This window comes from Labrus bergylta, chromosome 21 (genome assembly GCF_963930695.1).
Source record: "Labrus bergylta chromosome 21, fLabBer1.1, whole genome shotgun sequence".
Taxonomy (NCBI): Eukaryota; Metazoa; Chordata; class Actinopteri; order Labriformes; family Labridae; genus Labrus; species Labrus bergylta.
Window position 1 is genome coordinate 4,419,608 of NC_089215.1, and position 24,540 is coordinate 4,444,147.

Sequence of the window (24,540 nt, forward strand, 5' to 3'; positions counted from 1 at the left end):
AACAAATAAAACATCCTGAATGGAACAAGGATGATAATAAAAATGATAAAAATGTGTTTTTAAAAGTGATTTAAAAGAAGATACTGATGTAGCTAAGTCTGAGATCATAGCTCATTGTGGTCATTGGGGATTACTCCGACACAAAAATGATGACCCTCCATATATGGCCCTCTAAATATAATAATATTGATATCCAAATCATAGAATTTAAAAATACATTTGTTAAGAGAAGTTTCTTGGCAGCAGCTAATTACTTTAGTTCTTTTTTTTACTTTACTTTAAAGCACCAATGACATCAAGTCAAATTCCTGTTGTGTTTAAACCTCCTTCAGATTCTGATGTCCTGCAACATGAACTCTAATATTGTTGTTCTTCCTTTACAGTTATCATCCTTCAGCACACAAATTCGTCCCGCTATACCCGAGATGCACACCAGTACTCCAAAACCAAAAGCTGCTTCTACTGAATCTGGTAAGATCTTAATACAATTATTTCTTTCTCATCGAACAGAAATGAAGAACACAAGAAAGACAAAAGATGCCAAATGAGGAAGGAGGAACATAGGATAGGGAGGGGGATCAGTACTGTATGGAAGCCCTATGAGGACATGCATGTGTACATTTTATTTTTCTCAGTTTTTCCATGGTATTTAGTTAATTTCAATCATTTTCTTGAGGTCAAGAAATAAACTTTTTATATTGCACAAAGCAGCATTTTTATCCCGAGATAATAAGATAATTAAGACGAGATCTTGGAAAAAACCCGTACTCGAAAATGTACTCGTTATCACAAAAACATTGAGTAAAATAAAATGAGTGGATGTAAACCTGCTCAGGACTTCTGTAGCGGGGCATGAGCTTCACTTATATGTAAGACTGACTGCAGTTGCGTTTACATATTTTAAAAGCAGATGCCTTTTCACAAGGTTAAGCATGGTAAGGAGAGTAAAATGTAACTGAGCTAAATGAAAACAAGAAGGTATCCATCTTTGTTTGCTGGATTGGACAAACTTCTTTTTGGAAATAAAAGCGAGGATTTCTGTTTATGTTCTCGTGTGGCTGAAACTGTTTTCACCTCCGTCACCGGACCACAAACACCTAGTGTGGTGTAAGTTAGTAGCCAGGTACTGGGAGAACTGGAAAATGACATAACTGTGTGATGTTGATGTACTGTAGGTATCCCAAACAAACACACACACACACACACATGCTTGTGGTATACACACACATACACACATTTATCAGCAGCCAAACATTGTATGTTTCTTCTCCCTATGCTCCATTTTATGATTTTTTTTTTGGGTCTGATGTCTCTCCCTTGTTTTTCACTTCCCTCACTCTTTCTCCACTCCGTCTCCTTGGTGACATTATCGCCCCATTAACGGGGCCTCAGGAGCCGTTGCGTAACCGAGTCTGGATGTAATGTTCCACTCAAAAACCAACACAAACGTAGGTGTGATGGCGGCCCTACCCACCGGGTAACGACCAATCAGGGAGCCGCCGCGCTCATTTACTGGCCTCTCCTCCCCACATCCACACCTGTCAGTGTTTAGAGCCCCACAGTCAACAGAGCCTCTCTGTTTCAGCGGGCTCTGACCCAGACACTGCGTCTGTTCGCTGTTAGGAGGACACTCAGTGGGCAGACGGAGGCACTGCAGGCTCTTAAAATCCTGGTCTGCAGATGTTTGATTTATTTATTTAAGATACTCTGTGCTATTGCCAAGAGAGACCTGGTTCAGACCACAGCAGCAAAACAATCAAAGATGAATACATTGGAGAAAATAAATCAGAACTGTGACAAGTGGAAACGCAAAACTCACACATTCAGATTTTAAATGTTGACTTCACATGTAAGTGGATAAATAAGAAGTATGATGAAGATGAATTACTCCACTGAAAAGCTCTGCGCATGGATAATAACGACCATTTCACAAAAGAGAATACAGAGTTCTATTTGAGGGGTTTAAAAACTGATTCCAAAGCTGGACAGAATGTAAATGACTTCAGATGTTCAAACTCTCAGCTAACGCTGTGGAAACAAGCTGTGATGTGACTCCAGTAAACAACTCAATCAGTGACTATCACAGCCATGAAGTAAAGCTCCATTTGTACAGAGAGATTACTATTTTAGGAAACAGCACAATGAAAACAGAGAGAGAGAGAGACACATGATTAGATTATAATCAAAGCCGGGCAATCAGGAAAGGCTGAAGCTTTGTTCCAATGATCAATCACCTCTGAGCAGATTAGAGAACAATCAGTGTCACTGAGCCAATGATTGGCCGTCACTCATATAAATACAACATCCAGATGTTAGAGCTTCTTATTCTTGGAGGCTAGAAGTAAGTAGAGGCAGAAACACAGCTTCAGAGAATGGATGTTTACCAATGTGATTTGTTTCTTTAGTAGTAGATGTTCTTTTTCTCATCAAAATGAAGGAAATGGAAATTATTTCAATGTCATTTAAAAATCAAAACATGTAAAAAATGTATTTTGTCCCCGTTTTTCCCCCGAACAATCTAATTCAGAGGACATCCAGCAATTTGTATCCACAGAAATGATTATTTTTTGGTTCAACAGGTTCGTTATTATTAAACTGTGTGGTCCTTTTATTGAGTTGTAGACATATGGATGCATCACGACATTAGTTTTTATTTTCTAAAAGGAACTGAGCAAGCAAAAAATGTCTCCAGTATTTATAAAAGAAATCTAAAATATATATACGATTAAATTTGTGTTAACTCCTCCTTCTTCTTTCTTTCTCTTTCTCACAGGAGTCCAGTCCGCTCCGGTCACCGTCGGGCGCTTCAAGGTGACGCCCAGCATGGACATCCCTGCGCCTGCTGCGACAGCGGCCGCCGTACCTGCTGCGCCTCAGCCCGCCGACAGCGGCAGCACCCAGTCAGAGAGCAGCACAGAGGAGCAGGGCGAGTCCGAGACGAGCATGGGCACCTCCCTCACCATGTCCCCTCCTCAGCCGCACCCCCACAGAGGGCTGACGGGGGTCAAACAGGAGGTGGACGGGGCCGCAGCATGGGCTGGGAGCCAGGAGACACAAGAGCAGGACAGAGAAGAAGAAGACGAGGAGGAGGAGGAGGAAGAGGAAGACGAGGAGGAAGAAGAAGAAGAAGAGGATGTAAGGGAGCGACAGAGGATGAGGAGAAGGACGAGAAGGAGGGCGCACAGCCTGAGCCTGATGGGGACGTCGGCGGATAGCGGGCTCTCGGTGACGGCTGCGGAGTCGGGGGAGGGGAGGCTGTGGGACGGAGCGGTGGGCAGCCCGCAGTACAGCAACGCCCTCCATCACCTGTGGATGATGACGTATAACAGAAACACTCCCTACCTGAGCAGTGACGACTCCGACAGCGATGATGAAGACATGCTGGTGGAGCTTCAGGAGCTCAGAGAGAAGTAAGTGACAGAGAGTGAACCAGAGAGGTGCTTTGAACAGGAAATGGAGACTCGTCCTAGTATCTAAACAACTCATTCGTTTCTTTTTTGTCCCCTCTCAGACACCTTACCGAGGTTCAGGCTCTGCAGGCCGCGCAGAAGAGGGAGATCGAGGAGTTGTACGAGAAGATGGGGAAGATCCCTCCTCCGGGCATCGTCTCTCCCGCCGCCATGCTCTCCAGCCGACAGCGCCGCCTCTCCAAGGGGAGCGGCTTCCCCTCGTCCCGCAGGAACAGCCTGCAGCGCCTTGACGTACTGCCACTCCAGGGTGAGGAAGAAATCCACATTTCTCCATTTTTTTTTTCACGAGAATTCTTGGCGCCCAAAATGAGTTCTCTAAAGCTTGTGCCGTTGTTTTTGTTTTCCTCAGGTATCATCAGGAGAAACTCTCTCGGAGGCAGCAGCAGCGGATCCCAGGATAAACCCAGCAAAGGTGTCACCTTTGCCACTGACATTAGTAGAATGGTGAGTGAAGATTGAAGCATTACTCTTTTTTTTTTTTTCCTCGTTAAACTCGACGATAAAGATTCTCACTTTTTCTTCTTCTTGTTTTTCCAGTAAGAAACTCAGCCAAGCACGCTGTATTTTTTCTACCTCATCTGAAGTGTGACGACAGTGGTCAAAAACCCCGCACAAGAGGAACACTCTTCACTGGCACACCGATCAGCAAACGGCTTCTCTCTCCGCCGGCCGTTCAATTACCTCAATGTCCAAAAACGAGCTGTCATCAGTGAAGCTGGATCCACACAGGAACTGTAACTAATCCAGTTTTTTTCCCCGCCCTCTTTCGGTCACATCTGGTGAATTTGTTGCAGCTGGAGCACAGAATACCTACTAAGTTCTTTTTGTGCTCTCTTGTAAATAAAACTTTCAGATCCACTGGTGCGGTCACAGAACTCTGCAAAAATGTCACATCACAGGATGTTTTTCAATGTTTCTCTGAGGGATTTGTTTTTTTGTCGTTGTTGCTTTAACGCAGTCAAATCATATTTCAGAGAGCTGCACTGACTATGACTTTGACACAGAATAATAATAGTTACTGTTTCCCTTCCTGTCTGATTCACTGCCGTGTGTCAATGTGAGGCTCGGACACTTTTTACTGACTGTTGTTCAAAGACAACACTTCTGATAATCTTGTATCTTTACTTGCTGTAGTTTTGTGTACATACATATATATATATATGAAGATGTCTCAGCACCTGCTGAATGCACAGTGAATACACTCTGATCATCGCCTTCCAGGGGCCGTAGAGAGCAATCTAGATGCTTTGTACACTTCGATGAATATTTATCGTTTATGAAATCATTTTCTGAAGTTGTTCCGACACCTGAGAAGATTTCTTACACTCGGTCTGAAGGAGTTTAGCTGCATTTAGCTGAGCAGTTTGTGCAACATGGAGATAACTGTTTCTGTTAAAAAAAAAAAAAAAACATACTATGTCAATGCTTCAGTAAGAAACAAAAGGTCTGTTAGCGTAGCACTTTCTTCAGCAGAAAGACTCAATCTGTTAGTCTGCATTCAACGGTACGCCATACCATAGCAGAGACGTCACTCGTGAATTTTCTAATTAAAATGATTTCTCTGTATTGATTAGATGTACAAAATCAACCTAGGTTTTAAACTACTGGCTTTCCTGTTTGTTGTACATGTGTATATAGTAGAGTGCATTTTTAGATCATGTTTACGAGTTAGGAGTAAACTAAACTTTAATTTTCGCTCAAGCAGATTTCCTATTTGTCGCTTGTTCCATAGATCAAGCACCTTGTGCACTTTAGTCGATTCTACTTCAGTTCTCGATCACACGTGGGTGAGACTGTGTTCACCTGAGGGAGAGCTGAGGTGTATTTACTGTTCCTTCCTCCCCCCCTAATGGAAGCAGATCTTATTCTCTCCAGTTCATTTCTGATCATAATAATGAAGATCAACCCTCCAAGATTTTTTTTTTTTTTTTTAACTAGTGCATTATGGGGCTTTTGACAGAGATCAGTCCAAGCTGTGAATGTGTAGACGTTGCCTTATCAAAATATTCACAATTCACACTGAATTTTTCCGGTAATGGAACTCCTGTAAAAAAAAAAAAAAAAAATGTTTCCAAAAGTTCGTAATATATTCAAAGAGGTCTCAAAATTTTGAATGTAAATAGATATAATTGTATTGCTTTCTGAAGCTGCTGCTGTCCTGCCATGCTGAAATCTGTGCCTTTCCCTGACAATGTCTTATTTTATATTTGTACCTTTTGAGATTTGGTGGTTAGATCAGACTCCATGTATCAAATTTCGACAACAATAAATGCAATTGTACAGTAAACACGAATGTTTTTTTTTGTCACTGTTGTATTTCTTGTGTTGATGAATAAAAAGAAACATGACTGTTTATAAAATCAAATACATAATACTTTTATTTTACAAATCATCATATCGACATGAATGTGTTTTAAGAGCTTGATCTGTTTTTTCAGCAGTGTCACTTCATTCCCAGCTGTTAAAAGGCAACTATAGATTAGGCATCATAAACTATCTGGATTTAGGATACTCCTCTTGCACCGACTGCAAATCACATAATCAGGTTTGGAAACTTTTCAGAGAAGGTGTTGTAAGTCCTTCATAGTCGGGGTAGCTAATGAGGGTCAGAGGATTACTCTCTTGCACTTTAAATAAGTTGGACACATAAGTCAGCAGCCAAACCACACAACTCCCTTTAACAATCAGGGAAAAATAAATTCCAGTGCCGTCTCAACATGAAAAATGGGCTGACCGTCCAGGGAATATTACTCAGTGGCATCAGTGTCCATGTAAGTCGATTCTCAGTTAAGTGCAGTAAAGACACACAGTCCAAAAAGTAGAAGGTGACACGAAGCGGCTCAGTTGGCACCGTTCTTTGGTCCCTGCGTTCTCCGAAGCTTGGCTTCCTCGTCCATTTCATCCATGATCCGCTCCTGGGAGACGGAGTAAAATGTGTAGCCGTCTGGCAGGGGGGCAAGCGGTCAAGGCAAATATTTGACAACAAGAGAAATCAGATAACATGAAGGTAAACAGAAAAGCGTATACTACATCAGTCATAGTCATGTTATCACCCTACATATAATGTTTGTATTCACACAGTAGATATATTTATACCCAAGGCAGACGCTCAGTCTGTAGGGACTTGAGTTGGGCACCTGAGGGTCGCCGGTACCCAAGACCAAGACCAAGGGTTCAAGTCCTGATGTGGATCACCAGGAAGGACTGCTTACTGTGGAAGTTGCTGGAGACATGTCAGGTCACTTCCAGAGTACTGCCGAGGTGCACCGAACCCCCAACAGCTCTGGAGCGCTCCCCGTGTAGCAGCCCCCCCTCTGACACCCCCCCATCAATGCATGTCCATAGCTCCTGTTTGTGCAGGTGTGTTATTCAGACCTGTGTGTGAAAACATGTCTCCCAATAACAGAAACATACAAACAATTATATGACAGTCTAATACTACAGATTTGTAACCCTTCCTCATCACATTAAAGTAAAGTGGTCGTTTAGTTTAACGGGGTGTTATAGAAACCGATTTCTGCCAAGAAAAATGTAACGCATAAAACATTTGAATGTTCATGAGCAAATCGATGTTGAAATTGTGTGGAAAATGATTGGATTGTAAATATCAAATATAGTATCATAAAATATAGTACAGCAAATTGTATAAATAGAGAGATTACAAGGAACACAGGAAGTTAATTTAATTTCATAAATATTAATTACTGAGCTGTGGAAAAGGGGGTTGGGTTAAATACGTTTCATACTTCTTTTCAGGCATATCAATTGAATATATGTAATTTACTTTTTCTTTTTTTTTAGTGAAATAATTTGAACATTTTTTTTGTTTATTGTATTTTTGTGCTTTTTAATTTTTTTTTTGATTTTATTTGACATGTCTGAAATAAATTAAATCAATCAATTGTAAATAAAACATGCGAGAATATGTTTATCATTTTTTTAAATAACTAAGTGAGTTAAACCTGACTGAACAATGAACATCCACTATCATTATCTGTCATAATCTAATGGTTTATTATTTAAATTTTTGGACAATAAAATAGTTTTTTATTGGCTTAAAATCCTACCACAAAAAAAAATTGTATCTATTTGATATAAAAATAAAAAAAAACACTATATTTTGTAATCAGCTGAGACAACATTGATGTTATTTACCTCCCTTAGACAATAAAAGCCAAATTTTTACTTTTCACTATTTCATCACGTCCCCCCCAGTGACGTAATTCTGCAGCCAACAACGTTAGAAACACGCAAAGATCAAACTATCCTTCATCTTTAATCACAATGGAACTGCAGGATAACTTTAGCACGCTAAGCTAACGTTACATAGTTCACCTTGTGACGTCAGCGTGCACCAGAAGGATACAGATTCCCAGCACGAGCGCTCCGATGACGAGTCCCGTCACGACGTTTCGTGTCCGCAGCTGCTGGGTTTTCTTCTTCCACTGCTGGAGCTCTACCTGTCGGATGAAATGCATCTGTTCCGGAGAGAGACCCTCTTTGGTCGGGTCTATCCGGGTCGCGAAGGGAGCGTTGGGCTCTTTCGGCGTCTTGTCGGCCATGTCTGCTGCAGTCAAGAAGAGCAGAGGTGGGGGGAGTTTGGTCGCAGCAGTTATACGCACAGCGAGGTACGGTGGCCCTTGAAGGACACATGTTTCATGATCGCGAAAAACATCTCCTACATAAGCAAAAAAAAAAAAAAACCTTACACTCAGAGTCCCATTTATTTACAGTTTATGGTCCCACTCAAAAGAAAATAAATTCATTACAAAGTTATGAATAATTTATTCCCTTCTTATGACATTTCAGGAACTAAGATGAATAGATGTTTATTGTCAGGTGCACAGGTGCAGGACAGGACAGGTACATTGGAATTCTTGTGCGTTTCTCCCTGAGTCAGCTTCTACAAAAAAAAAAGGTAAAATTATATATAAAATAGAAAAGCATTGTAAGAAAAGAAAAAATAAAGAAATAAAGAATAAAAATAAAGAATAAATAAATAAAATAAATAAGTTGTAGTAACAGCTAAGTGATTTACAGAAGTTATACACAAAGACATTTTGCACTCCAAAGACAGACAGTGCAAGCTACGTAACCAGAAGATAACACCTTTCCTAAATACACCCTCTCTTCGCCCCTCTATAGCTATATGTTATATACTTCCTCTGTGACCTTGTTTGTTTTTTGTTGTTGTTCTCTGTCTGTTTTTATTTATTTTTTCTTTGTCTTGTTTTTTTTTTTTTATATATATATATATATATTTTATTTTTTGTCCGATGTTGCAAATGTCTTAACGAAAAGAAAAAATGTTAATGCATACTGTAAGCTGTCTTTAAAGTTGAACTTAAATAAAAAACTTTAAATGAAAAAAATAAATAAGTTATACACTGTATTAAAGCAAAGATATAATACAAAAAAAAATAACAAAGGGGAACTCTGTACAATGAAATGAAAATATAAATATGTTTGGGAATATCCATAAGATTTGGATTTGAGATTAAGATTTAAGATTTAGATTTGAGAGCAATGAATGCCATTTCTGTAAAAACAATATTAAGACAACATAACATGTTTGTATCATGCTCTCATATTCAGCTATTCTGGAAACAATTCATGAAATGGTTTTATAGAAAAAAGGGTAAGAAACGTGTCATAGTCACGATAGCATTATTTTTGGAGTATCGTTAAAAGACAGACAAATGGACAATTTTTTAAATTAATAAGGCTAAATTCACGACTCAACCTATGCTCTCTACGTCCCTTAAATTCATGAAATGAAAATGATTTAAATTGGCTAATTTAAAAATGACATCACAAATGAAATGTCTTGTTGTTGATTTGTTGTTGTTTTGTTTATTTGTGTTAGTTTTCTTGTTAATTTGTTTCATCATTAGGTATTCTGTTTTTGTTGTGCTATGATTTTATTTTCCCTGCCAAGAAACTGTCTGTGTTATTCTGCTGCAAGGAATCCGTGTATGAATGAAGCCTAGTGCAGTGCTTCACAAAGTGTGGGCCGCGGCCCCCTGGTGGGCCGTGTGGGTACTGCAGGTGGGCCGCAAAAGCCCTCCACCAATTTAAAAAAAATAAAAAACATCACAATAATGATGATTGACCATGAGTTAACCCTTTAAGTGATTAGTAAGGCGTGTCATGGCTATTCATGGACATATCGTTTAGTAAACTTTTGTGTCTATCTTGTCATAATGTCATGTTGTAATGTCCAATAATTTACCCTAACTGAAAGTTATAGCTGTAGTCATAATTTTTGTTTTTATAAATGGGCCCCGGAGTCATTTTGTATTTCAAAGCGGGCCGCGGCAGTCTTAAGTTTGGGAAAGGCTTAGTGAATGCATAACACTGAAAATATTAATTTATGAATATATTAAAAATAAATATTATTTTATTATTATGAATGTTTGCCTTACAGTTTGTGCATTTTTATTGACCACAATTTTTTTTTTTAAAGAAAAAAATAACGCCTTGTTATGGAAGCCCATTTCCGCCAGTAAAAAATAAATAAAAATGAAAATAATAAAGTCTCACAATTTCAACTTTTTATCTCATAATTTCGACTTTATATCTCATTATTATTATTACTTTAGTATTTTCATTTTTATTTTTTTAACTGGCGGAAATGGGCTTCTATACATTGTAGCGTACAGCCTGCCGGAAAGAAGAAGAAGAAGATTTAAAGATAATTGATTTGTGTCCTGGGATGAAACCGGTTGAACCCGTGGATCTATAGCTCCATCTTCCGGTGGAAATAATTAACAAACAGAAACGGCGTTGGCTTCAAATATTATTCTTAACAAAAGTGTCAAACCACTGAATAATTTTATATTCCGTAGTTTGTGCGTGAAACATTAATATTTATTTTGTCAGTTAAAGAAGTTAGCATAAATGGCAAAGAGATTCTTGTCTTCACCAAGAGACAAAATAAGTTCCAAGTTTGGAGAAGCTTCTTCTGAACTACTCAGTGATTTTCTAATTAATCTAAACAAAATAAACAAAGACAACATTAAAAGTTTAGAAACATGTAGCGGAACTTTCAAGGAGAAGAAACTAATGGGTGAGCGATTTATTTATTTTAATTGTATTAATTGTCAGCAAACGTTTTAATATTTTTCATGAAATGACGTCACTAATTGCTTTCTGACGTCGTTGAAATTTAACGTTTTTAATTTTAATTTCAACGTTTTGACCGTTTTTAATCGCGAAATTGCCAAAACCTCAGAATTTAAACTGGCTTTTAAAACGTTTATATCCGTTATGCGATAAAACAATGCACTTTTTTCCACATATTTCTATTTATATCTGCCAAGAAAGCCTTTATATAATCGTGCAACAGCTACATGTTTTCATACAACATACGGGTAAGCACACAGCTGTGATGATTAGTAGCCTATGCAGCTGTGATGATTAGATATGCATATTGCAAAAGGCTTGTTCCCCCATATTAATTAATTTACAGTTGTAGCCTACTATCTAAACAATTATTTAATTTCTACAGACGTTTAAACCATTGTATGAATTTAAAACACATTTTTGATAGAAAGTACGGTGGCCGGGAAGTGCAAAGCAAAATTACAAATGTGAGACAAAATTTACATTTTGAAAAACCTTAAAACAAAATTACAAAACCAAAAAATTTATAACAAGAAAAAAAACCACACTTACATCTTATAAAACAAATTTACAAACGACAGAATCTTGACAAAATGGGAATGTACCAAATGTCGGAGGTGACCCGGAGTGAGGGGTCATTTTGTTTGTTTTGTTTTGTAGCGGTTCGTTCCCTTTTCGTAAAAGATTCTGTCGTTTGTAAATTTGTTTGGGGGACTGGTTTAAGTGTTCTGCCTTTTGTAAATTTGTCTCAGCGATTGTAAAAGTGTTTCACATCTTCTTCACATCTGGTAAGTGTTTTTGGTTTTGTAATTTTGTTTTTGTAAAAAAAAGTTAAAAAAAGACTTGTGTAAATCAGTGTAGTGATGAAAGATACAACAGAAAACTAAAGTATTTGGTCTTTTTCGATTCTCTTATTTTTTTGAAATTTTCAAAATCCAAAACAATAAACGCCAACCAGAATTTACATTTTTAGACACTTCAAATCCATCATTACCCCTTTACCTTTTCTGAAGAGTATTTCCTTTTTAATATAGATGGAAATGGAAATAACAGGAGCAGAATGTGCTGTATTTTGTAAAAATGTTTTTCAAAATGTGAATTTGTCTCACATTTTGTAAAAGTGTTTAACACTTTGTGAGTTTGCTTTGCGCTTCCCAGCCACCGTAAGAAAGTGTTTGTGTAGGTTGCACGGTGGCGCAGCAAGGAGGTTCCTGGTTCAAATCCCCATCGTACAGGATCTTTGTGTGGAGTTTGCGTGTTCTGTGCATGCGTGGGTTCTCTCTAAGTACTCTGGTGTGAATGTGAGTGTGGCTGGTTGTCTGTCTCTGTATGTCAGCCCTGTGAATGATTGATTTCCCCGTCATCGCTCCAATGACAGCTGGGATCAGCCCCGTGAACCCCGAATGGGAAACCTGTTCTAGATAATGATTGGAGGATATTTTTGTGTTATCACAGTTTGCACTAGTTTTAATAATTGTACACTCAGTTGGGACTGGCTGAACTGCACAGGATTATATCTGAATGATCCACTAAGCCTCACTGAACCGTACCCTGTCATCACGCTGATGTCTCTCTTACACCTGGATGTGTGAGCCTTGTTATTACTGAGGCCAAACGACTGGAGGGAGTGTCTCACAGCTGTCAGGAGGAGTAACAGGAAAGCAGTGTTAATAACTTCAGATGAACGTCCATATGTTGCCTTGTAGTTTACAAAACAGCGTTAAAACAACATAAATTCACAGGGAAAGGTCTTTTTCTGTGCACGTCGGCGTCCCATTTGTTTCTTTAACTCTTGTCTGCCAGTGTGGGAGCTGCTGGCTCAACAAAGTGACCTGCAAACATCATCATATAGGCAAGAAATACCTTAATTTCTTTCAAACTGACTGGTCAGAGGAACAAATTGTCGAGTAAAGATAAAACAACATTTGATAATGGGTGGTGTTGAGAAGTCATCACGGTTGTAATTCAGTGTTTGCACGGCTGTGATCTGATATTTTCTGCAAAATTAGAGGAAGGGAATCAGAAAATGAATGAATAGTGTGGCTTTCTTTGACTTCAGAAATGTTGTTTTCCTGCCTTTGCTGGTCTTATGTGTAATTTTATGTCATTATCTTTTCCGTGGGATGATTTGTACGGCGATCAATGATGAAAAAAACTACAACAAATATTAACAACCTCAACCAAATTTTACATAAACTAGAATCAAGATGAGGGCCTAAAAGATGACGGCAACAATCTAATAGTAGCTGGAGACTAATGGCTCATATTGCATTAAACATTTAACATAAAAACATCATATCAGAATATGTTTTACCCCCCCTCCCCCCTAATGCATGCACGATAATGCCTTTGAATTGCTTCCTGTTCAAGTATGTTTTCAATCTCTGTCAACTCTGTCTAGGTATGCAGCGCTCACGCTTCCACTTTGAAATATATATAAACAGTTTATATTTTTGTGTTTGGTTCTCTTCTTCGATGTCTGTATTTTCTTAGAACACGTCTTCCTGATAACTAAAGACATGAGACTTGATCCTCTGGCTGGATACCATGCCGTCGAGCTGCTTCAAAGGTAAGAAGGAGATGCACGTTAGCCTTCCTCTGCTACACCCTGTATAATATTGATTTACCTGTGAATAATCCCCCCCCCCACCTTCCCCCTTCCCCCTTCCCAGGTTCATGGTTAAGCGCCTGACAGATTTGTTCACCACACCCACACCTCAAGGTGCAGCTGCAGATCCACCAAGAAGTTATGAGGCTGCTGTGTTTGACAAGCTCAAGGAGAAATTCCCTCTCATCATCTTCTCCTGTGTGCAACTAGCGAGCAAAATGTCTTTGCACAGTCATGTACGCTCTGCAAAAGCTCTCACCTGATACCTTTCTGTACCCCTGTAGTAAAAAAAAATAAATGCCAGTCATTTGTCAAACATTTTTGCAGATGATCGACACCAGCGCTGCTGTACGTTTTCTGCATTCAGTCGGCCTCAGTGTTTCTAAGAAGGCAGTCCTGGATTCAGAGCTAATGGTTTTGAAAGGGCTTGAATTCAGACTTAATGCCCCTAACCCACTGACATACGTGGAGATCCTTCTGGAAGTGCTTGGTAAGGACTCAAAAAAAACACATTTTAGAGTCAAAGGATGGGACAAAAAAATGTGGCTAACATAAAGGCAAAAGTTTTTTCAAGCTGTGCAGACTTTTAAGTGTTGATGAAACCTCTATAGGACACAATGAGTCGTCTACCCCTGTGGATCGCCTGTATCCCCTGTGCCACCATGTTCTCCAGTTTGTCAGCCTACAGAGGACTGCCATTTATGAGTCCTTGTTAGGGACTACGGTTCAGTGGGAGAGCCCGACCACAGAACACAGGTATGTTTCTATCAAAGTCACAATTTCCATTTTTTTTGAAACAGGTGGTCATAGTTCAAAACTAAGCTAAACTGAGTAGACTGTAAGCAGCTGGGTCCATGTTTTTGTGGGTTCTTCATGTTTCTCATGGTTTGCCTTTCCTGCAGTAAATATCCATAAGAGCTAGCTACACAGCAATAACTTAAATATGGCAACCAGTTGTCTATTTACATTCATGTGGTTTGTTCTCAAGTCCAGTATCTACTCTCGTGTTAGCACCGTGAATTATTCCAATTTGCCAACAAACTCAGTCATTATGTTTTACATCAGGTTCTACCCACAGATCCAAAGTATTTCAAGTAATCCCCCCACTCTGCCTCATATTTCTCAGTCCTGTCCTTAAGATTATTAAGAGATTCGTTCATATGATGCCACCTTAGCCAGCTCTGTGAACCACTCCTGAAACGAGGGCTCACCTGGGTTCCTCCCATTTCCTGCGCTGAACATTTCTTGAAAATGACTTGACAGCCCTGCCCATGAAGTTGTTATTGACACATATCCCTCGCAGCATGAAGTTTACCTTTACCCGTCAGGAGGGTGAGAGGGGTCACAAGAGGAAGGACATGTTGGCTTAAAAAGGATGTTGCGGTTGTAATGTTTACAAGATATTCAAGATGGGAGGCGAAGCAGAATCCAACACTATACTGACTGTATTTTTTGCCTTTTTTGTGGAAAATAACACACTGGAGAGTATGAAGCTGCTTTATTGAGTGCTGCGTCAGGAGATTTTCCTGACTTTTACCTCCTTCACACATCATCTTACCTCGACTTTGCACAGAACTTTTACTAGGGAGCTGGCAGGAAAAAGTCCTGGTGAAGTCAGGTTTGAAAAATTTGAAAAAGAATAAGAATAAAAGAATAAATCTCTGTGGAGCTTAGAAGAGGTTTCTTGCATTACACCACGTCTATTGAAATATTTACTACGTCTGCTTCATCACCTGATGAACCCTTGTTAAACAGAGAGAAGTTTGTGACAGTGATTGAAGACTACATGCTTCTTGGTGGCAGTGTCATCGCCGTGGCGACATTCATCCTCTACGTCAGGAAATACGAACAGGTGAAACACTTCCTTCCTAAACCTCCATCAACGATAACATTCATTGTCAACATTTCAGACAATATGCAGCCATATTAAAGTACATCCACATCCAATATAAGTGTGATGTCAACCTGTCACTAATACCTTCTACACAAACGTTTTGGTGATCTAATCTTTCTTTAATTCATTACAGGTGGTGAAGGAACTGAGTAACATCACAGGAATCTCCCCAAAGAGCATCAGAGATTTTGCGGGGGTGACACTGATGCACATTGTAGGAGCCAGTTGTCCTGTAACATTTACTTGACATCGCCTCGTGCTGCATTATTATCCCACTGTTTATTGTCAATGTAATGTTGTAGTTGTAAAGTTGGTGCAGAAATGTAACTTTGAATAATTTGACAGGTTAAGTAAGGTTAGATTAAAACAAGCAACGTGTTTTTTCGATTGTGACCTGGCTTTTCAAGTTCATTGAATCATCTACATTCAGATGTCCTTGCTCGACAGAGGCACTTGTTTTCCATGCTTTATGCCGTACCGTCCTCCCTCTCTTTTCTCTGAAGCTCGGGGGGGATTGTGGTGTGTGCAAGCTGCAAGCTGCAAAGCCTCTGTTGATTCCACGAGGATGCATTTTTCCTCCTCAAAGAGAGAAGTGAGACTGTATCTATCAGTACAAACAGATGCTTCACCTGAAATTGAATCACTTATTTTGCCAACTGAAAGACTGAAGGCTAGAAGCGTTACGTGAGAGGTTTGCAGAGGCCGAGCTTGACGAAGGAAACGTCCTTGATAAAGCGATCAAGTCACTTAGTGAGTGTGTATCCTGCCTGGAGGCTGATGACTCATCATCTTCCTCTTCCTGTTCAGAATCACTGGACAGTGTTTAGAATGTGGAAAGATGTTAGACAGAGGCGATGCCTCTCAGGAAGTTGTCCTGAGCCTCTACAGTAGGCGCAGAGTCTTATGATCCTCACAATGTTTGTTTTCTTGAAAAGGTGTCTCATCTTGTTCTCGCTCCTCAGGATGTCTTGGCTTTGTGTGTTTGTGTGCTTGCTCCCCTATGGGTGGATCCATCTAATACTCTCACATGCTCTGACCTGAGCTTCTTGGGATACTTTGCAGGGTGTGCTTTCTTGCCTTGGGTAAGGAGATGCAAAAAAAAAAAAGCTGCAGTCTAAAAGAAAAAAAAAACATAGAGCAGGTATAAAGTTACAGAAAAGGTTGTGAAATCACACAGAAGCAAAGAAATATATATTTTTTCTAAACACACCAGGTGGTGGGAAAACTGGCCCGTAGCATCCCGCTTCAGCCTGCCGTGCAAATCCTAGAAATCGTACATCTGGATGCCAGGGGAGGCTTCCCTCTGTGGGGAATCTTTTGAAGTCACTGCTGAATCTGGAGTTATGCTCTGGGTTGCACTGGAGAGAGTTTTGAAGGCAGGACACTGAGCCTTTATTCCACGGCTCTCTGGCTCCAATGAAGCACATTTCTCAGAGCTGCAGGGGGACGACTGCAGGGGGCAGGCAGAGAGGTTTTGGAGGGTCTTGGAAAGCTTTAAAAAAGGAGAGTTGGCTTTTCCGAACTGCAGTAATACACAGTGGGTTCTACAACTGGTGGAATTTCCAATTCTATATGAAATGTGCTGCAAATTATTTCCTTTGCTTGGGGATTTTTCTGCAGCTGACTTTTGACTGTAATAGTGTTGAGAAAGTCTGCATGCAAAGAATCTCTTCTTTCATATCTATGTATCCGCTCTCTCTTTTCACAGAGCTCTGATTAAAGACAGACCATGAGACGGGACCGCTGGATAAATGTTTTCCGTCAAACAATTCTGCAACTGTCGGTACATCACGATCCAAATCATGTTGTTTTCATTCAACCTCGACATATTCAACCCCCTACTGAGATTTCCAACACCCTGCCCCCCACTACATTTGAGATAAAATGCTCAAACACAAAGAACCTTATAGTGTTTAGGACATAAATACAACATAACAGATGGCAGGTAGGTATGGTGTAGTGTAGAAGTACATGTTTATACTCGGATACAAACAGGTGTGAAATAATCCTGGGAAAAACCAAGACTGCAGCAAGGTGTAACACCCGATCCCCCGTCAGGTGTTTTGTTTGTAGGCTGCTGCTACACTTTGTAGCCACAAGCAGCGAGGGTAATGTTACAACCTCAGACACGCTGTTATCCACAAGCTGTTGTGTGAGGAAACAACGCCTGGTTTTTTTTAACCCCATCAAAAAAACATCAAACTGAACATCGAGACAAAACAGTAAAACTGCAGATTTAGATGTAAAAAAAAAAGCAAGTTCACTATTGATTTGTGTAGATTTTTTTTTTTTGTTTTTCTGCTAAAATACAAATTCCAATGTTTTAATTGATACCTTTTTTATTTTATGTGGCTTCTCTGCTTCTTTATGGTTTTCTTTTTACATCTTAAGTACGCATGTTCTTCTTCTCTACGTATCAATCAATCAGTATTTGTATAACAAAGTGTTATCTCGAGACGCTTTACAGAAGAGCATACGGGATAATATGCAGGCAGGATTTCTCATTTATATTCCTTGACTTCCTGTTGTCCACACCCGTGGCGATTCGAGGACGGCGGTGGTCGTGGGGATGACACAGTCCGATGGCGGTGGCTGGGCGTCGATATATCTATCTGTATCGTGAAATAAATCAACCTCTCCCACAGCTACTTTTCTTATGCTTAGGGTTGCTACCATGTGTTCAAAGAGACCGAGTGGACGCTCATTAAGCTATGATAATGAAAAAAATACCGTGTTAAAAATAAAGTTACTGCCTCAAAATTAAGGAAATTAGTATAAAAATGTACTTTAAAAAACCCTTAAGTAACAGTAGCTACTTATTGTACAAGAATGGCTCTTGGTGAGTAAAATGTTTACATAAATGAATCATAAAGGTGGAGCTTTTTTGATGGATTTATACACTAAAGACCAAGGCTCAGTGGTTTAATCTTAATCAATAATAACACACTTTGCATTAATTATCTGAATATGCAAAGCAACCAAAGAACCAGTGACATTAGCATCATTTCTCTCTTCAAAGTTTTGGAGTAAAATTGTAGAATAGCAGAATATAGAAAATGATTCATGTCAACAACTGCCTGGAGTTTGAAACATCGATAGTGTGGTTGATATCATTTCCAATCACAAGAAGAAAAAAAAGACAAATTTCGACTGATGACGTCAACCTCTCTGTAATCTCACAGTCTGGCCTTACATGTGAGAGTGGTTTCAAAGACACTGACTGCCATCCCACATGAGGCTGTGCCACTAAAGGTTGAGCCCCTATAGATTAGCACAAGATCCAGGGGCCGGGATTCATCGAGTCGCTCTTTGACTTCTCTGGCTCCCCCACATCTCTGCTGATCTCCTCACAATCTTCTGTTAGGCTGCATTAATCTCACCTCCTCTCGCTGTCTTGTCTGAGGCACATCGAGCGGCACACTCACCTTTTACTGTTTGTTCATTCTTTATTTTCACACAGGGGGAAAAAAGAACAAGGGGAGACGGAGGAAGCTCTGGTGGGATTCAATCCAATGCCAGTTTGAAGCATGCAGGTTTTTCAAGAGGTTGGAGGGGCTCGACTTGCTCGCCTCGGTGTGACCACCGCCTCGTCCATCACACTCACACTGACAGGAACTCTGCACCACAAACCAGTTTCCAGGGCCTCCCTCAGGTATTTCTCATTACCATTTGCAGAGAGGGAAACCTTTTTAAATTACAACTATGTCCTCTGGTGGGTTTATTACAGTGTGTCTGCCAACTGCACGATATATTTAGTTACATCACTCTCAAGCTGAGTTGTATGATGTTGTCTTAATCTTGGCAAATGTTAACCGTGGAAGCGAAGGATTACATTCTCTCTAACAAACTGCTGAACATACAGTAGGGTATGTGAAAGCTTCACCTCAGAGAAATGATACGCACTGAAGATATTACATATTGCTTTGTATAAAATCAAGCCATACAAGGAGAAAGGGAGTTGTTGATTTGACAGGGGAATAAAAGTTTTAGCAGATTTCTCTTGATAGCTCCGTGCAGACATACTGGAGGAAAACAGTCCCGGAAAATGTAGGCTCAAAAATAATTTAAAGTAGTTTTTTTGATAAGAAAAACGTCTACAAATCAAACATGCCATCTGAAGAAGAAGTGTCCCTAGACTTACCCAAAAAGGCTGAATAAAGTGACCCAATCAACGGCAATGAACGGTTGCATCGACAAAGTTATGTCACAAAAGTGGTTGGGAATTAATCATGATAAGACTCTAAGTAGATTAGAGCTAATGCCAGATAAGCACATTATAATTAACTTAATAATCAGTTGAATCAGCACTCGTGTGGGGGTAAATAAAAAATGGCATTTAAAAGATGACTAACAGTCCTTTTAACCACAAATTGAATCAGTATAATTGTTCTTGAGTGTTTTTTTCCTTTAAATGAACCTTTCAAAAGAAAGTACAGTTAAATTATGATAAATTCTTGTAATGCCTCTGGTCAGCTGAGAGCCATTTAGCGTGCATGCCACAATCGAGCACTGTCTGAAGTTAATTTCCCCCGATACAGTCGTCCCTGATTGTAATTCTGGCTGATCGGCCTGTCATTTTATTGACTGATTATGGAAGAGGTCAGGATAATGTCCAACACTGTCCACCCCTTTTTTTTTGTCCATCTATCATTCCAAGAGTCAAATGCCATGATCTGCAGGGGAGAGGAATTGAAGTTTGATTGGCATCGACCTTGTTTTTCTTGCATAATTATGAATGATTTAGGTATTAGTGCCTTCTTCCATCATAAATAATTCATCAAGCCCGCCTTCCCCCCCCCCCCATATCCTTTGCTCCTCTGCTCCTTAAGTCGCCTGGGATCTCAGCTGTGTCAAGCTGGTCAAAGAAAACCCATTAATACCGGATATTGATACCACTGCAACAAAAAATAGAAGTCAAAGGCACCCAGTATTGGGTTATTTCCTTAATAATTACGCTTCAGTCTATGGTTAGTTTTCTTGTTTTAATTACCAAAAATTTGCGAGCAACATTTCAGTAGGCTGCAGTCTAAATTGCAAAAAAATAAAATAAAAATTGCAACACTTTGGAATTAAAATATTGCTTATGTAGGCTATTTCTGCAAGAAAGACAGTGTCACCCCCTCTAGTCTACCCTCTGCTTGTAGGCTATGAGACATAAACGTAATCCTTCCTTCTTTATGAGACGCCATAATGATTTGAGAAACTTCAGCTGGCTAATTTAAAACATGCCATATAGAAAATGTTAACAGCCTTACTGGAAATATGTTCACAAAAATAGTTCAGAATAAATATATATTTTAGGTTGGGTCGTTTTGCACCACGTCCCGCGTACGTTGCAGCCTTTTCGTGTGTTTTTATTTTGAAAGGATCCAGCGGAAGTATCATATTTGATGGTTTTCGCGAACTTGCCCATGTGATTGGCAGGTCAGCGCTCCATGTTGCGGCGCTGCGTGGCACTGGGCACTGACTGGCTCTGACTGCAGCACACACACACACACACACACACACATGACTCTAGTTGTGAATGGCCCCGCGACACTCGGCACACTTGGCGTGCGGGAAGTCACCGTCAGTCCGGATCTACTGCTACCTGCTGCCTGCTGCTGCTGCTGCTGCTGCAGACCGAGGTTGCGCTGCGTACACCCATGGGTGTCGCTACTGTGACCGTCTTGCCTGCTGAACGTTGCCGCTTTGATCCGTGCAGCTATTTTCAGAGTCTCCTCCGTAAAGCGTTTTTGGACGTGCAGCCTGCAGCTCGGGCAGTCAGGATCGAGGAGCCGCACGGAGCGCTGCAGCAGTCACGGACCCGGAGCAGAGCAAGGGGAGGCACGGATGCAATTGAGAAAAATAAATAAAGGTGCAAGTCTAGGAAAGGTAACATGTCTACTTCTTCTTCTTCTTTTTTTTTTTTTTTTTAGCACTTTTTTTTTAACCTTTTCTCACCTGCTCATTTTAACATTTTAAACTTAAGTTAATGATTCAGTAGCCATAATAAAATGTTACATGTTAGAGCTGTCATCTTGCAGCAGCAGCAGCAGCAGCTAATATAACCTATACTGCTTATATCCTGGTTGGCTGCTGATAGTCTAAACCCAGCCAGCTTGCTAAGCCTATAAACACCCCCAGCAGTGTTTAATGAGATTGACTTAGCTGCTCTTTCATACACAATAACACGCTTTTTGTGTCTGCAGACTGCAACATGTCTAATGTATTTTACTTCAATGTAACTATTCTATAGGACAGAGTCTTGAACATTACACTGATTGTTGGTTGTGTTCGTACATTTTGATTGGAAGACCACAAATGTGTTGTATCTTAACATGTTGATTGGATTTAAAGGTAATAATGCATCTGTTTGTTCTCGAATCAAAAGGTCAGTAAACTGCTTGTTCCAAATGGATAATGAGCCTTTACATTATGTTTTGCATGCAACCTATATTCAACACACACAGTTTGAATGTATGGGGGGGGGGGGCACACCTAGACAACAAGCTATCCATACAGAAAAGAGGTTTATATGGAAGAAGCTGTTCTTACTTGTTCCATGGCTTCAGGCCAGAGCCTACCTCACTCCGCATAGCCTATTATCTGACATCTGGTCCTTCTCGACAGCGACTTATGTGGTAATAGTATGTTTCAACAAAGGCTGTTAATCTCTGTAATGCCTGTTGTTTGGAAGGGGAAAACGCTTATTTCCCTATGATCACAATCAGCCCGTTATACTGTATATGGTGGAGTCTACTTTGGATGGGGGGTGTTGTGAGATCCTGGCAGTTGTTGTAGATGTTTTGTATTTCAGTCGTGTGGTTTGGATCAGACAAGGTGCAGATTTGTAAATTTGGTAAACCTGTCATGTGATTTTTAGGGGGCATAGCATGCAAACACCCGTACAACCGAGAGTTGTGCTTTCACAGCGGCTGTGATAAAGCATTTATCAGAAGAATAGGGTCTGCAGACTGGTAGGATTTGGGTTCCAGCACTCATGGTTTTTGTATGAGGCTGGAGATGATTGCTGTCTCGCAGTACTTTTTTTTTTTTTTTTTTTAAATTCAAGATTCAAGTTCTTGGTTGTCAGCTCGGCTCGGCGCAGATAAAAGACAGTCATCCTCAAAGCGTTCTCTCCTCACATCAATGACACGCGCTACTTCTGCTGCTTCTCTCTCCTGCTGCCGCCGCTCCTGACACACATCTGTGAGTTCACAGTGTGGAGGTTTTCCATTATGAGATCATGGTGTTTTTTTCTTTTTCAGTCGACCATCCCTAAACTTTTTGTCTTACAGTGCTTATCGCTCTCTGCTCAGGGGGGGGTTGGGGGGTGGTGGGGTGGGAGGCAGTGACATGGCCTTGTTTTTTCCACTGTCCAAGCCAACGCAGTGCCTCCTGTCACTGACAGGCCAGAGGTCAAAAAACTAAAAAGATTCTGCTCGGAGAAAATGGGTGAAGGCTTTCTTTGGAGCTGAAGCTGACGCAGTCTTTTATAAATGTACAATATGAATAAAACATGCCGGAAATCTTTGAATCAAAACTAACGCCCCAAAAGGAAGACAGTTTAAATCCACCATGTCATTATTGAAATCGAGCAGATGAGATGATCATTAAGAGCAAAGATCAGTTTCTGTGTTTTATGAACGATTACGCAGCAATGTCAGAAAAGTCGATTTACAGATAAACATGAAATCTCAGTCTGCGTCTCAGCGATGAGATCCATCACTTGAATGAATGAAGCCAGTATACTGTTGATTAGTATCTGTTTGAATTGTTCAAAATACCTTAAATTAGAATTTACACCAACCGTCAGAGGAGAGCAAAGAGGAGACTCTCCTCCCAAGAAGAAAAACTATCAAAGTTAAATTGCCAGAACAATCTGATGGACGAGCGTGACATCGTCTGGTGTTTGTTTCCAGCTTCTAAACCAACACTCAATCTTTTTTATTTATTTTTAGCATAACCAGGTTTGTTCCCTCACATGTTTTTTTTTTTTATTTGCGGTAACTATGGCAACGGATGTCTCCCAACCCTTGAAAAAGCCAGTCATTTAAACCCAAACTATGAGGTGAATCTAAGCCTAGCCAAGCCCTTTTTGTATCTAAACATAAAAAAAACCAAAAAAACAACTCGCTGATGTTGTGAGATCATCGAACCTGATGTATTATTCTGCAGTGATCTGGAGCACGGGCAAACAATACGGTCCTGTGGATGAGTGCAGAGGGCATAAACAGAAACATACTGTGTTTCATTTGGAGGACTTGTTAGTGTAAGAGGGTATCCACTGTATAACAAACAAAGACTTACCAGTTCTCCTCAGAAAATGAGTCAGTTGGACGTAATGTAATTCAGCTCCACTTCTTTCTAACCTCAGATTTAAATCTCTTTGTTTTGACCAGAAAACCTCTGATGATATCACGGCCATCATTCTTTACGTCTGAGCTCACTACTGATATCCTCAAGTGTTTTGCTTATTCTTCGAACTGCTGAGGTCACCCATTGGAAGTCAGAAACCTACTAAACAATTAGAGATCGACCAGACAGGTTCAAAGAAGTGAGAACATACGGCCCAATGTCCACCGTGTTTTTTTTCCGGGCAGAAAAGCGCTGGCTGTGCACTCGGGAGCGTTTGCATGAAGCATTTGTGCGCTGAGAAGAAAAAGCGCTGCAAGTCCGTCCTGTCGCTATGACAACAGTCTTAACAATGGCCGTTTTTTTTTTTAAAACGTTTTTTACTCAGTCAAGACGCGATCCTTAGGCGAAATTACAGGGAATATCACACATTTTGAAAAGAGCGCAGGTGACGTCACTCGGCGCGGCCGCACAAAAAAGGCAGAGACACTCTGGGCGCTGCGCTTTGTCTCCAGGCAGAGACAAAAACTTTAAAAGTCGCCAGCAGCTCTTTCAAGACAGTTTTATAAAACTTCTCTGGGTTATAAATATATTTCTCAGACGACACTTTGTGTTCTTTGAAGTGGTTAGAGTTCATTAAGAGACCTCTAACCACACAAGAGAAAGCTTTACTGCCTTGTTAGATATTAAGAGTTCTGTTGTTAAATTAGTAAAAACCACTCATTTGTTTTGTAGTTCTGACTAAACCAGACAGCTTTTAATGTTGAATCAGCTCTGACAGTGTGGGATTGTTAAATGGTAAATGGACTTTCTAGTCTTCTGACTTCTCAAAGTGCTTTTACACCTACACATTCACACACTGATGGTATTGGTCATACACCGCCACCGAAGCACCGGGAGCAATTTGGGGTTAAGTATCTTGCCCCAGGACACATCGGACACGTTGACCCAGTTGGGGATCGAACCCTCGATCTTCCGGTTGAGCGACAATGACTCTACCAACTGAGCCACAGCGGCCCCTGTTTTAGTTGAGGTCGTCAAACTTTATACACTTTGATTTTCTTCGACACTTTTGAAAATGTGAAAACCTCACAGGTGTTGCTGCT

General features: G+C 40.2%; 4 protein-coding genes across 14 annotated transcripts in view; 3 read left to right on the forward strand and 1 right to left on the reverse strand.

The window, feature by feature from the left end:
- The window catches only part of wnk4a (WNK lysine deficient protein kinase 4a), a 49,043-nt gene extending 43,756 nt beyond the window's left edge, over nt 1–5,287 (forward strand). For both annotated transcript variants that reach the window (XM_029276806.2, XM_065949527.1), the window contains 5 exons: nt 384–471; nt 2,774–3,410; nt 3,512–3,717; nt 3,820–3,914; nt 4,008–5,287. In XM_029276806.2, coding sequence (XP_029132639.2) covers nt 384–471; nt 2,774–3,410; nt 3,512–3,717; nt 3,820–3,914; nt 4,008–4,010 — 1,029 coding nt within the window. In that variant the 3' untranslated portion in view covers nt 4,011–5,287. The remainder of the gene's footprint in view (nt 1–383; nt 472–2,773; nt 3,411–3,511; nt 3,718–3,819; nt 3,915–4,007) is intronic.
- A 543-nt stretch (nt 5,288–5,830) lies between these two features.
- Nucleotides 5,831–8,068, reverse strand: coa3a (cytochrome C oxidase assembly factor 3a). Its single transcript, XM_020630821.3, has 2 exons — nt 7,837–8,068; nt 5,831–6,414 (listed from the first exon to the last, which is right to left on the reverse strand). The coding sequence occupies exons 1-2, from the start codon at nt 8,030–8,032 to the stop codon at nt 6,311–6,313; spliced, it is 300 nt and encodes a 99-aa protein (XP_020486477.1). The 5' UTR covers nt 8,033–8,068; the 3' UTR covers nt 5,831–6,310.
- Nucleotides 8,069–10,370: 2,302 nt separating this feature from the next.
- On the forward strand, nt 10,371–15,431 carry cntd1 (cyclin N-terminal domain containing 1). Its single transcript, XM_020630803.3, has 7 exons — nt 10,371–10,539; nt 13,089–13,164; nt 13,268–13,439; nt 13,531–13,693; nt 13,815–13,959; nt 14,959–15,055; nt 15,231–15,431. The coding sequence occupies exons 1-7, from the start codon at nt 10,371–10,373 to the stop codon at nt 15,342–15,344; spliced, it is 936 nt and encodes a 311-aa protein (XP_020486459.2). The 3' UTR covers nt 15,345–15,431.
- A 5,139-nt stretch (nt 15,432–20,570) lies between these two features.
- tanc2b (tetratricopeptide repeat, ankyrin repeat and coiled-coil containing 2b) overlaps nt 20,571–24,540 on the forward strand; it is a 169,125-nt gene continuing 165,155 nt past the window's right edge. For 7 of the 10 annotated variants that reach the window (XM_065949867.1, XM_065949868.1, XM_065949870.1 and 4 more), the window contains exon 1: nt 20,572–20,971. The gene's annotated coding sequence lies outside the window, so the exon portion shown is untranslated. Of the gene's footprint in view, nt 20,972–24,540 lie in introns of all 10 variants that reach the window. The other 3 variants (XM_065949866.1, XM_020630813.3, XM_065949869.1) reach the window with 1 other exon arrangement.